The sequence below is a fragment of the Rhinopithecus roxellana genome, chromosome 13, assembly GCF_007565055.1.
Source record: "Rhinopithecus roxellana isolate Shanxi Qingling chromosome 13, ASM756505v1, whole genome shotgun sequence".
In the NCBI taxonomy this organism is placed as follows: domain Eukaryota; kingdom Metazoa; phylum Chordata; class Mammalia; order Primates; family Cercopithecidae; genus Rhinopithecus; species Rhinopithecus roxellana.
The window spans coordinates 29,988,117-30,002,524 of record NC_044561.1 but is presented as its reverse complement, the minus strand read 5'-3'; the positions used below and the strand labels follow the sequence as shown (position 1 = coordinate 30,002,524).

Genomic DNA, 14,408 nt, shown 5'->3' with positions numbered 1-14,408 from the left:
TCCTCTTTTATTTCACTGAGCAGTGGTTTGTAGTTCTCCTTGAAGAGGTCCTTTACATCCCTTGTAAGTTGGATTCCTAGGTATTTTATTCTCTTTGAAGCAATTGTGAATGGAAGTTCATTCATGATTTGGCTCTCTGTTTGTCTGTTACTGGTGTATAAGAATGCTTGTGATTTTTGCACATTAATTTTGTATCCTGAGACTTTGCTGAAGTTGCTTATCAGCTTAAGGAGATTTTGGGCTGAGACAATGGGGTTTTCTAAATATACAATCATGTCATCTGCAAACAGGGACAATTTGACTTCTTCTTTTCCTACCTGAATACCCTTTATTTCTTTCTCTTGCCTGATTGCCCTAGCCAGAACTTCTAACACTATGTTGAATAGAAGTGGTGAGAGAGGGCATCCCTGTCTTGTGCCAGTTTTCAAAGGGAATTTTTCCAGTTTTTGCCCATTCAGTATGATATTAGCTGTGGGTTTGCCATAAATAGCTCTTATTATTTTGAGGTACGTTCCATCAATATCGAATTTATTGAGCGTTTTTAGCATGAAGGGCTGTTGAATTTTGTCAAAAGCCTTTTCTGCATTTATTGAGATAATCATGTGGTTCTTGTCTTTGGTTCTGTTTATATGCTGGATTACGTTTATTGATTTGCGAATGTTGAACCAGCCTTGCATCCCAGGGATGAAGCCCACTTGATCATGGTGGATAAGCTTTTTGATGTGCTGCTGAATCCGGTTTGCCAGTATTTTATTGAGGATTTTTGCATCGGTGTTCATCAGGGATATTGGTCTAAAATTCTCTTTTTTTGTTGTGTCTCTGCCAGGCTTTGGTATCAGGATGATGTTGGCCTCATAAAATGAGTTAGGGAGGATTCCCTCTTTTTCTATTGATTGGAATAGTTTCAGAAGGAATGGTACCAGCTCCTCCTTGTACCTCTGGTAGAATTCAGCTGTGAATCCATCTGGTCCTGGACTTTTTTTGGTGGGTAGGCTATTAATTATTGCCTCAATTTCAGGGCCTGCTATTGGTCTATTCAGGGATTCAACTTCTTCCTGGTTTAGTCTTGGGAGAGTGTAAGTGTCCAGGAAATTATCCATTTCTTCTAGATTTTCTAGTTGATTTGCGTAGAGGTGTTTATAGTATTCTCTGATGGTGGTTTGTATTTCTGTGGGTTCAGTGGTGATATCCCCTTTATCATTTTTTATTGCGTCTATTTGATTCCTCTCTCTTTTCTTCTTTATTAGTCTTCCTAGCGGTCTGTCAATTTTGTTGATCTTTTCAAAAAACCAACTCCTGGATTCATTGATTTTTTGGAGGGTTTTTTGTGTCTCTGTCTCCTTCAGTTCTGCTCTGATCATAGTTATTTCTTGCCTTCTGCTAGCTTTTGAATGTGTTTGCTCTTGCCTCTCTAGTTCTTTTAATTGTGATGTTAGAGTGTCAATTCTAGATCTTTCCTGCTTTCTCTTGTGGGCATTTAGTGCTATAAATTTCCCTCTACACACTGCTTTAAATGTGTCCCAGAGATTCTGGTATGTTGTATCTTTGTTCTCATTGGTTGCAAAGAACATCTTTATTTCCGCTTTCATTTCGTTATGTACCCAGTAGTCATTCAGGAGCAGGTTGTTCAGTTTCCATGTAGTTGAGCGGTTTTGATTGAGTTTCTTAGTCCTGAGTTCTAGTTTGATTGCACTGTGGTCTGAGAGACAGTTTGTTATAATTTCTGTTCTTTTACATTTGCTGAGGAATGCCTTACTTCCAATTATGTGGTCAGTTTTGGAATAAGTGTGATGTGGTGCTGAGAAGAATGTATATTCTGTTGATTTGGAGAGTTCTGTAGATGTCTATTAGGTCCGCTTGGTGCAGAGACGAGTTCAATTCCTGGATATCCTTGTTAACTTTCTGTCTCGTTGATCTGTCTAATGTTGACAGTGGAGTGTTGAAGTCTCCCATTATTATTGTATGGGAGTCTAAGTCTCTTTGTAAGTCTCTAAGGACTTGCTTTATGAATCTGGGTGCTCCTGTATTGGGTGCATATATATTTAGGAGAGTTAGCCCTTCCTGTTGAATTGATCCCTTTACCATTATGTAATGGCCTTCTTTGTCTCTTTTGATCTTTGATGGTTTAAAGTGTGTTTTATCAGGGACTAGGATTGCAACCCCTGCTTTTTTTTGTTCTCCATTTGCTTGGTAGATCTTCCTCCATCCCTTTATTTTGAGCCTATGTATGTCTCTGCATGTGAGATGGGTCTCCTGAATACAGCACACTGATGGGTCTTGACTATTTATCCAGTTTGCCAGTCTGTGTCTTTTAATTGGAGCTTTTAGTCCAGTTACATTTAAGATTAATATTGTTATGTGTGAACTTGATCCTGCCATTATGATATTAACTGGTTATTTTGCTCGTTAGTTGATGCAGTTTCTTCGATGGTCTTTACATTTTGGCATGTTTTTGCAATGGCTGGTACCGGTTGTTCCTTTCCATGTTTAGGGCTTCCTTCAGGGTCTCTTGTAAGGCAGGCCTGGTGGTGACAAAATCTCTAAGCATTTGCTTATCTGTAAAGGATTTTATTTCTCCTTCACTTACGAAACTTAGTTTGGCTGGATATGAAATTCTGGGTTGAAAATTCTTTTCTTTAAGAATGTTGAATATTGGCCCCCACTCTCTTCTGGCTTGTAGAGTTTCTGCCGAGAGGTCTGCTGTTAGTCTGATGGGCTTCCCTTTGTGGGTAACCCGACCTTTCTCTCTGGCTGCCCTTAAGATTTTTTCCTTCATTTCAACTTTGGTGAATCTGGCAATTATGTGTCTTGGAGTTGCTCTTCTGGAGGAGTATCTTTGTGGCGTTCTCTGTATTTCCTGAATTTGAATGTTGGCCTGCCCTACTAGGTTGGGGAAGTTCTCCTGGATGATATCCTGAAGAGTGTTTTCCAACTTGGTTCCATTTTCCCCTTCACTTTCAGGCACCCCAATCAGACGTAGATTTGGTCTTTTTACATAATCCCATACTTCTTGCAGGCTTTGTTCATTTCTTTTTCTTCTTTTTTCTTTTGGTTTCTCTTCTCGCTTCATTTCATTCCTTTGATCCTCAATCGCTGATACTCTTTCTTCCAGTTGATCGAGTCGGTTACTGAAGCTTGTGGATTTGTCACGTATTTCTCGTGTCATGGTTTTCATCTCTGTCATTTCATTTATGACCTTCTCTGCATTAATTATTCTAGCTTATCAATTCTTCCACTCATTTTTCAAGATTTTTAGTTTCTTTGCGCTGGGTACGTAATTCCTCCTTTAGCTCTTAGAAGTTTGATGGACTGAAGTCTTCTTCTCTCATTTCGTCAAAGTCATTCTCCGACCAGCTTTGATCCGTTGCTGGCGATGAGCTGCGCTCCTTTGCAGGGGGAGATGCGCTCTTATTTCTTGAATTTCCAGCTTTTCTGCCCTGCTTCTTCCCCATCTTCCTGGTTTTATCTGCCTCTGGTCTTTGATGATGGTGACGTACTGATGGGGTTTTGGTATAGGTGTTCTTTCTGTTTGATAGTTTTCCTTCTAATAGTCAGGACCCTCAGCTGTAGGTCTCTTGGAGATTGCTTGAGGTCCACTCCAGACCCTGTTTGCCTGGGTATCAGCAGCAGAGGTTGCAGAAGATAGAATATTGCTGAACAGCGAGTGTACCTGTCTGATTCTTACTTTGGAAGCTTCCTCTCAGGGGTGTACTCCACCCTGTGAGGTGTGGGGTGTCAGACTGCCCCTAGTGGGGGATGTCTCCCAGTTAGGCTACTCAGGGGTCAGGGACCCACTTGAGCAGGCAGTCTGTCTGTTCTCAGATCTCAGCCTCCGTGTTGGGAGATCCACTGCTCTCTTCAAAGCTGTCAGACAGAGATTTTGCGTCTGCAGAGGTTCTGCTGCCTTTTTGTTGGTGTTGTTTTTTTAGCTGTGCCCTGTCCCCAGAGGTGGCGTCTACAGAGACAGGCAGGTTTCCTTGAGCTGCTGTGAGCTCCACCCAGTTCGAGCCTCCCAGCGGCTTTGTTTACCTACTTAAGCCTCAGCAATGGCGGGCGCCCCTCCCCCAGCCTCGCTGCTGCCTTGCGGTTAGATCACAGACTGCTGTGTTAGCAATGAGGGAGGCTCCGTGGGCGTGGGACCCTCCTGGCCAGGTGTGGGATATATTCTCCTGGTGTGCCCGTTTGCTTAAAGCACAATATTGGGGTGGGAGTTACCCGATTTTCCAGGTGTTGTGTGTCTCAGTTCCCCTGGCTAGGAAAAGGGATTCCCTTCCCCTTTGCGCTTCCCAGGTGAGGCGATGCCTCGCCCTGCTTCAGCTCTCGCTGGTCGGGCTGCAGCAGCTGACCAGCACCGATTGTCCGGCACTCCCTAGTAAGACGACCCCAGTACCTCAGTTGAAAATGCAGAAATCACCGGTCTTCTGTGTCGCTCGCGCTGGGAGTTGGAGACTGGAGCTGTTCCTATTCGTCCATCTTGCTCCGCCCCCCGAAGGTCTTGTTATAATGTGTTCTTCCTAAGATAAGCAAAGCTCTTCCCTGAAAGTAAAGATATTCTGGAATATTTTTTTAAATCCTTCAGCAATCCATAAAATCAATAAATTCAAGTTCTAATAATTTGATCATACTACATTGTACTAGAAGTATCAAACGCTTTTTCCAAGTAGTTAAACTGATTGTTATACTTATTCATAGCTACAGAAGGCCTTTACCTGTGTTGTGGGAAAATGCCACTAACGATTAGGAAAATGGAAGAGCTATTGTCATATTCTGTCAAACTAAGTAGTGTAGCCCTCCAATGGAATCAATTGACCCAGTCAATGGAGAGTGTATGTACTCTGACTAGACTGACTGAAAGTGTGGGTCTTACTAGCTGGCTGTATAAACCTATTCTTATGTTTAGTAAACAAGTCTGAGTCTTTCTAATTCTTCTTAATTTTTTATACCATTTGAATTTATCATTATTTACTGATTACTTTTATTTAGATCTAGATATGCTAGAAATTAGGAGGTTCCAGATTCACCAAAATCTTAAATAAAAAGAGGCATATAGTGTGAAAAGTAGACTAGTCTTCAAAACTCAGCTATGATTGTTACACGAACATATGACCAGAATTTTAAGATTATTGGGAAGCACTCAAGAAAAGAAATAGGCAATGGAATGGAGAGTCAGCATGTAAACAAATAGATAAATAAGTCAACAGAAGACATGCGTGCCATTTCAAATTGAGACAATTTATTGCAAAGGGAACCAAGCAATTCCACAATTAGTAAAGTGCAGATAGTGGATGCCAGTAGACATGATATAGACAATTATAACATAATAAATATTCCTAACATCTTAGATGCTAAATGATTTTTTTTAAATCTTGGATTGATACAGTGTGCCCTTGTTTGACTCAATATTTGGTTACTTTGAATGATCTTCTTATGACCTCTGATACTGAGTCCTCAGGGTAGGATTTCAGTAGAACTGAGAGAATCCGTATCCTCCATAGCATGATGGGCGGCAGCTGCGGTATCCGTAGCCTCCGAAGCCAGAGCCGTATCCGTAGCCTCCATAGCCACAGCCATAGCCCAGTCTGCGGAAGCCACCACATCCACAGCCATAGCCATAGCCCAGGTCATCGAAGCCTCCATAGCCATAGCCCAGGCCTCCATAGTAGTTGCCGTAGTAGTTCATGGTGTCAGGAGTGGTGAGTTGGTTTGCTGCTCAAGGCAAGATCCTGAGTGTGAATGGCAGCATGTGTAGAGGGAGGCTTATATACCCTGGTCAGAGCATGTGGTGAGTCACATGCACACCTGTTTGTGTGTGTGTGTGTGTGTGTTTTCAATTAGTTACTTAACAGAAGTCATTCATTGTTCCCTGGCACAAGGAGAGGCCCTCGCATTCTTTAAATTGTTTGAGTTTGCTTTGTTGCTGAGTTACAATGGCCCTTAAAAGTTATTACATCACTTAATGAGAAGAAATTGCTGTATCTAAAGTCTTGGTACACCAGATCCTAAATAGATTTCTTCATAGCTAGACATATTGCATATTACAAATGAAATAAAATGAAGGTTATATGTTTCTCTAAAGTCAGATGCTATTGGAGCTCATTTCATTGTCTTCTTTATGTTGCGCAGGCTGGTCTCAAGCTCCTGGGCTCAAGTGACCCTCCTCCCTCGACCTCCCAAAGTGTTGGGATTAGAGGCATGAACCACCTCACCCAGCCGTCATTTCATCTTTATAAATCCCTATTGTTCAGATGCGGCCAGAGAATTACTCATGCCTTTGAGAGGCATAGACTTTAGAATTTATTCATCCATTCAGCATTTATGTACTGTGCTGTTACTACATGGTGATTATTGCAAAGAAGTATACAAATTCAGTTATGAAAATGCAACATTTGGAAATTACTTGTAAGACTAAAAATAACTGATCACTATATTTGAGATCGTATAAGGTTAATAAGAACTTAAAGGCTCAGGGTTGAAGTTAAGGGCACAGCTGAATTAACCATGTTTGGGGTCAGCTGTGGCTATATGTGACTAAATTCTTGGAGTCAACTGAGGACTTGTACCCTCAGTTATTTTTTCTTCCTGTTATCTTGTAATAGTATACCTACATTTTGGAGATTCCTTTTGTCAGTTGTGGGGCTGATGACCCTATGATACATTTTCTCTAGACCAGGTGACAGCTTTTCCTTGGAAGGAAATGTATTCTGAAGGTATTCTTTTCATTTCAACACAAATCAATACAATCTAACAACTAGAGATGTAATAATATGATAAAATTGCCTTATACTAAAAGTGTTACTTTCTCTAAATGGTTATATTAATTGTTCTTCTTTTGACATAGACAGCCTTTCTTCAGACTGTGATGCCATTGACCACTTAGGGAGTAAAAAATTTTCATGTGAAATTCTGTCGTACTGAGCAGAACTAAATACTACAGCCCTGCAATGGAGACACTAAGATATTTTTACCCAGATCTATTTATGGTGAAACTGCAACATCTCACTTGAATTGAATGAAAGAATTGGTAATAGTATCTGGCTAAGCAAATCCATCCATATGTTCAGCAAACAAGTCAGAGTTTTTCAAATGCATTATGATTTCTTTTAAATATTAAAATACTGGATTTTCATTATTAACAAGTTGTTTTTACACAGATAAAGCTACATTAAAAATTGCTAAGTTCGCCGGGCGCGGTGGCTCAAGCCTGTAATCCCAGCACTTTGGGAGGCCGAGACGGGTGGATCATGAGGTCAGGAGATCAAGACCATCCTGGCTAACACGGTGAAACCCCGTCTCTACTAAAAAATACAAAAAACTAGCCGGCGACATGGCGGGCGTCTGTAGTCCCAGCTACTCGGGAGGCTGAGGCAGGAGAATGGCGTAAACCCAGGAGGCGGAGCTTGCAATGAGCTGAGATCTGGCCACTGCACTCCAGCCTGGGTGACAGAGAGAGACTCCGTCTCAAAAAAAAAAAAAAAAAAATTGCTAAGTTCAAGATTCTACAACAGAGTGTTTACAAATGAAAATAAATAGAGGTGGTTATTTGGGCATGATAATTAAACTCTTCAGACGCACACGATCAGAGCCTTCAAGATGCTTCATGTGACAACACACAAGAGAAGTAAAAACTGAATGGAACAGTGAGCATAGGGAAGTAGAATGCCTGATATTTAGTAAAACTGGGTTCTTGTCTGGGATCTCCTTGTCATGTCATTTTTGATCCTTAGCAAATGATTTCACTTTTTGGAGATCTTTTCCCATTCAAGATGGTATCAGAGTAAGCATTGGGAAAACTTTATAGTAGTGCCCCTGCACACTCCACAGTTCTTTTATATTATTTTCCTGGCATTTTTGAATTTGCTTGACTCAAACAAAAGACATTCACTTTTGTTTCAGTGCTGAAATATATTATTCTTGGAACATAATAATATGTTATTACATATTTTTCTTGGGCAAACAGTTATTTGACATACCAACATGAAAAGGCCCACGTTTGCTTGTTGGAGGTTAAAAGAGGCTTGGCTACCGTGTATAAAGCTTCAGGTCAGTCACAGCCTTAATATGAATTACTTCACAAGTGATGGCAGTGATTTCTATATTTCCTTGGTGTATTGCAAAATATTTAAATGTGCTGATAATATGAAAGAGCAACTTCGTGTCACACCACGATGGACCAGGAATAAAACATGACAGAAAGTCACAAAAAGAAGTTCATTTTCAGTGTATTTTCAGATATATACTTTGTCTTATCATTACTCTTCATACCATTGAAAGGGCCAAATAAACATACATTTCGAACAAACTATAAAAGTACATACTCTTCATGTTGGTCTCCATTGAGATTTGAAAGTTGATAAAGTTGGTATTTCAGGGCTGAATTTAAACACTAACATCTAACTGAAAGCATTGAAATGAAAAAGATATGGTCAATACGGCACAGTATTCCAAAGAAAAAAGATTCTTTTTAATTGAGTGTTATGGTTTTAATTTGTGCATGTACAGCTTACCTTTGGACAACATGGGCTTGGACTGAGTGAATCCACTCATACTCAGATTTTGTTCTACCTCTGCCACTCCTGAGACAGCAAGACCAACGTCCCCCTTCCTCCTTCTCCTCCTCAACCTATCCAGTGTGAAGACAATGAGGATAAAGACCTTAATGATGAGCTGCTTCCACTTGACAAACAGTAAATATAAATTCTCTTCCTTATTATTTTAATAACATTTTCTTTTCTCTTATTTACTTTATTGTAAGAATACAGTATATAATGCATATAAAATACAAAGTATGTGTTAATCAACTGTTTATGTTATCAGTGAGGCTTCCGGTCAACAGTCGGCTACCAGTAGTTAGGTGTCTGGAAAGTCAAAAGTTATATGTGGATTTTCAACTGCATGGGGGAATAAGTACCCCAACCCCTACATTATTCAAGGGTCAACTGTGACCTTTGAATGTGGATATATACATGCACACACATACATACAGCTATATAGATAGGTGCATGTATATACAAAATTATTTTATTATATATAATATACTTCTATATGTATATAGTTTGTTCTTTTTTCACTGGATATAATTATAAATAACCACTTTGCCATTTTGAGTCAAGCAAAAAATAAAAGCCATGTATTTGCTTTAAGTCAGCATAATTTATTCCAAAAGGAAGAGAGAAACCCCACAGCTATAAAGGTACAACTAAGACACATCCAGAGACATAAAGCAAAGAATTATGGAATGATAGGTATTCTTAAAACTCTCAGATGCTAACTGCTCTTGATCTTGGCTTGATCCAGGGTGACCTCGTCTTTTTGTTATTGCAGTCAAGTTTGGGTGATCTTCCTATGGCCTCTCATGTTAGGTTGTCAGGGAAGGATTTCAGTAAAATCCAGAGAATCCATATCCTCCGTAGAATGACGGGCGGCAGCTGCGGTATCCATAGCCTCCGAAGCCAGAGCCGTATCCGTAGCCTCCATAGCCACAGCCATAGCCCAGTCTGCGGAAGCCGCCACATCCACAGCCATAGCCATAGCCCAGGTCATCGAAGCCTCCACAGCCGTAGCCCAGGCCTCCGTAGTAGTTGCGGTAGTAGTTCATGGTGTCAGGAGTGGTGAGTTGGTTTGCTGCTCAAGGCAAGATCCTGAGTGTAAATGCCACATGTGTAAGAGGCTTATATACCCTGGTCAAAGCATGTGATGAGTCATCTGTATACCCTCCTTTGCTGTAGTTATTTGTATTATGTTTGATGTTACAACTCATTTATCTGTTGTCTTCTCATGCAGGGAGAGGCCCTCATTCTCATTGAAATATTTCAGCTTACTTAATGTCTTATTCAGGACACGATTGAACTTACTGCTTTGCTTTTATGAGAAGAAATGGCTGACTGTTCAAAATATGCACATTCCAAATGCTCAACAGAATTGCCTGTTACCAGGTGTATTACATCATCTACACTTTATGGTATTTCTTTTATAATGAATCATTTCCTTTGTCTGTCATCTTTCAAACTGATAACTTCATATCAACTGAATTTACAGCTATTTTTTCAATTTACAGATGTTAAATCTGTAGTTTTAAAACGAGACGGGCGGATCACCAGGTCAGGAGATCGAGACCATCCTGGCTAACACGGTGAAACCCCGTCTCTACTAAAAATACAAAAACTAGCCGGGCGAAGTGGCGGGCGCCTGTAGTCCCAGCTACTCGGGAGGCTGAGGCAGGAGAATGGCGTAAACTCGGGAGGCGGAGCTTGCAGTGAGCTGAGATCTGGCCACTGCACTCCAGTCCGGGCGACAGAGCGAGACTCCGCCTCAAAAAAAAAAAAAAAAAAAAAAAAAGCAAACTTATTTATCAAGGTGAGGTCTTCAGAAAATGCCTATATTCACAATACAGGAAAACATTTGAAATCAAAATGATTTTAATGCCCTGCTGTGTACAATAGCCAAAGGACTCAAAAAAAGAGAGCGTATGTTGATTTTTAGCATTTTATTCACAATAACTTGTATACTATTTTTGACTTTGTACACCAGCTTCAGAACCTTTTGGTTGCAAAATATGTAAGAATTGATTTCAGAAATTGAGGGCACAAAATCCATCTCCTATGCAGGCTTATCAGAGCGGTAGTTCAGTTTTCCATTCAAGTCCTAAAACTCTCCTTTATAATTGGTTTTATTCAAAGTCCTAGTAAAATTGCAGATTGCATCTGCCTCTGTTTTGCACACTCCAGTCAATTACTTTCTTTCTTTATCCTTTTTCAGTAGTGTATATATGACCTCTATTTCCATTCTCATTTCAGCTTTCATTTTTCTTCCCATTTTCTCAACATCTATAGAAACAGCCACGTAGAAGTTTATTGCATACATTTCCCCAACCCCCTCTGCCTTTCATCCACTTATCTCAATGCTTTTTTTTCTACCTCTTCTTTGTATTTACTATAACGTCTTTCCTGATGTTCTTCTATGTCTATCCTGTACTCATTTATTCTGAGGTAATTTCTAACCACTGTGCCTACTGATCTGTTCATTAAAGTATCTGTTCATTAAGTATCATTAAAGATCTGTTCATCTGTTCATTAAAGTATTTTTTGTACTTACTGAACATCCTCAACTCCCCACCCCAGCAAAAATACTTAGAAAATAATGAATAAGACCTACTATTAGATAGCACAATAGGGTGACTATAGTCAATAACAACTTAATTGTACATTTTAAAAGGTCTTGAGTATAATTAGACTGTAACTCAAAGGATAAATACTTTAGGGGATGGATTTTTAAAAATTTACTCCAACTCCTATGGCTTTCTGAAATGTTAAAAGGGTATCCTAAAACTGAAATTGTCTTCAAAGTTTTCAAAATAAAGGCACCATGGTGAAATGACACAGAATAGAAAAACATACGTAAAGAAATTTGCCCTGGGCTTCATAGAGTTCCTCAGCTGACTTCGTTGAGTTAGTGAAACAGATACAACATTGAGCCTACTCTTGATTAATCTCCATGCAGCACCTGTCTCTTGGCTTTGACAACTAAAAGTTTATTTAATTTACATGACTTTGAACATGCTGTTGAGTTTTTGTGAGATTTATAAGTATTTTATCAAAGATAAATTTCCTAAAAGGGATGCTTCAGTTCTTCTAAGCAATAGACTAGGGAATTAAAAACTGTTTATTGAAGAAATTCTAAGTAAATTGACAGTAACTACCACAGCAAGCACAATCTGTGCACAACCCTGACTACGCCTTAGTGAGCTACCTTTTTAAGACAGAAAAACAGCTCAATAAGTCTTTCAATTTGTAGAGTAGGATTTAATTCAACATTTTCTCCATTTCTTTTATCCATATCTTGGTTCACTCTTATTTCTCATCTGAACTCAAAACAGTCGATACGCTGAATTCTCAGTGAGTCCTTTTGAAGCCATAAAATCATAAATAACTCAGACTGTATTAAGGATATTACCGTTCGTTCATATAAATCAGCCTGATCATGTAAGAGTGTTTAATAGCTAAGTTTTGTTTGGGATGCATAAACGATGCATACATCTGGAGATATAAAACTAAACAGGATATCAATGGAAAACCTCAATAGCCAAATAAGAATTAGAATGTTATAAAGAAATAGACCATGTGATAATTTTCCACAAGACCGATTAATGACCGTAAGCAGTAAATGATTAATACTAAAATAAAAAAAATCTATATATTTTCTATACAAAATATATAGAACAAATATTTTGACTTTTTTACAAAGTGAACAAATAGTAAAATGAAAGTAGCCATTGTATAATTAAGACATATATTCATTTGTAGTGATATTGGTTTTATGCTCAAAGCAGACTGTTAGACCCAAAGTAGATTAGACCCAAAGTTGACAGAACAATGATGTTTTATATTTTCTCCTTCTTTTCACTTTTAGGAAGTTCACTTCGGAATATATGCTTAATAACCTTATGATAATGGATAAGGAAGAAGAAAACAAATTCTTACTTGGGATAAGTAGTAACTTTTACCTGGAAAGAAAGTTTTCGTTATAAATTCCAAGGACTTCCTTTAACTCAGACACAAACCAATAATACATAAAAATGTAAGTTATAAAAACATGTTAATCTTGAATTATACCAGCAATGTCACAAGTGCTTTTTCTCATTATAATTATATTGATCTTTCTTTAATTGCAAATTTTTAATACTTTTACTCAGGCTGGGAGGATATTTACCTGTATGAGAATAGAGCAGTTTCATATGAAATTCAGTTATATGGGCCAAAATTCCTTAAATGAAATTACCAAACTTTATCTACCTTGCCCTCCCCTGTGAAGGTACAGCATCTACAGAGAGAAATAACAAGATTTGTTTGGGTTGTTTGTTTATTTTTCATCTTTACATTGTATAAACAAACCCAAATATTTCTCATAAAAATAAATAATCTTGAGAATTGGGTTTATTCGTTCTGTTTTTGCCTCCAAGTAAAGCTAAGTTAGCAATTCAGAAATGTATTATATATAACAAAATAAAAGTTAACAAGAAAAATTTTAAAAACAACAGCAACAAAACATAATCTAAGAGATGAAATTAGTCTCCATAAACTCTGCTCTAAAAATTGAAACTATTCACAGTATTATTACAAGAACTTTCTAGATGGCATTCAGATTTGGAAGTATGCAGTGAAAGAGACTCAGAATGATGGACTAGATTATTAGGATTCAGGCGAACTGCTTTCTGGTCTTGGTTCTGACACTTAAAGATTGTGTTACTCTAGGTGTCACTTAACTGTTCAGCATTTCCTCACCTGTACTATAGGGGGCAGCACGGTACAATCTGTAATAATCTAACATTTGGTCCAGCTCTCACTTCTTTTGTCCTTATATTATTGAATTTCACCAGCTCAAACAAACAAATACTTTAATGCCATTACCTGAATATGCCATTCAATTTTGTAAAAAACAATACATTTTTAGATCTTTTATATATTCTATTACATAAAATACCAACAGTGAAATACTTGTTTTTATGGTTTTGGGTTTTACATTTAAGTCTGTAATCCAACTTGAGTTAATTTTTGTATAAGGTGTAAGGAAGGGGTCCAGTTTCAGTTTTCTGCAAATGGCTAGCCAGTTTTCCAAGCACCATTTATTAAATAGGGAATCCTTTCCCCATTGCTTGTTTTTGTCAGGTTTGTTGAAGATCAGATGGTTGTAGATGTGTGGTGTTACTCTGTTCTGTTCTGCATCTATTGAGATAATCATGCGGTTTTTGTCATTGGTTCTGTTTATGTGATGGATTACGATTATTGATTTGCATATGTTGAACCAGCCTTGCAACCCACGGGTGAAGCCGACTTGAACGTGGTGGATAAGCTTTTTGATGTGCTGCTAGATTCAGTTTGCCAGTATTTTATTGAGGATTTTTGCATTGATGTTCATCAGGGATATTGGCCTGAAATTTTCTTTTTTCGTTATGTCTCTGCCAGGTTTGGTATCAAGATGATGCTGGCCTCATAAAATAAGTTAGGGAGGATTCCTTCTTTTTCTATTGTTTGAAATAATTTCAGAAGGAATGGTACCAGCCCCTCTCTGTACCTCTGGTAGAGTTTGGCTGTGAATCCATCTGGTTCTGGGTTTTTTTTTTTTTTTTTTTTTTTTTGGTTGGTTGGTAGGCTTTTAATTACTGCCGCAATTTCAGAAGTTGTTATTGGTCTTTTCAGGGATTCAACTTCTTCCTGGTTAAGTCTTGAGAGGGTGTATATGTGTATTAAATATATCCATTTCTTCTAGATTTTTTAGTTTATTTGTGTAGAGGTTTTTATTGTATTCTCTGATTGTAGCTTGTATTTCTGTTGGATCAGTGGTGATATCCCCTTTTATCATTTTTTATTCTGTCTATTTGATTCTTCTCTCTTTTCTTCTTTATTAGTCTAGCT

General features: G+C 38.4%; 2 protein-coding genes across 2 annotated transcripts; both read right to left on the bottom strand.

Moving 5' to 3' along the window:
- Window positions 1-5,396: 5,396 nt before the first annotated feature.
- On the bottom strand, window positions 5,397-5,680 carry LOC104663628 (keratin-associated protein 19-5-like). The gene is given in 2 exon segments (XM_010364903.1): window positions 5,397-5,474; window positions 5,477-5,680. Coding segments are annotated over 2 exon segments (282 nt in total).
- A 3,487-nt stretch (window positions 5,681-9,167) lies between these two features.
- LOC115892935 (keratin-associated protein 19-5-like) lies at window positions 9,168-9,644 on the bottom strand. Its single transcript, XM_030915775.1, has one exon. It carries the CDS (start codon window positions 9,593-9,595, stop codon window positions 9,377-9,379), a length of 219 nt encoding a protein of 72 aa, XP_030771635.1. The 5' UTR covers window positions 9,596-9,644; the 3' UTR covers window positions 9,168-9,376.
- Between the last annotated feature and the right edge of the window lie 4,764 nt (window positions 9,645-14,408).

Bases quoted from the DNA above. Each gene is read 5' to 3' on its own strand.
- LOC115892935 (XM_030915775.1), bottom strand. From the start codon at position 9,595: ATGAACTACTACCGCAACTACTACGGAGGCCTGGGCTACGGCTGTGGA.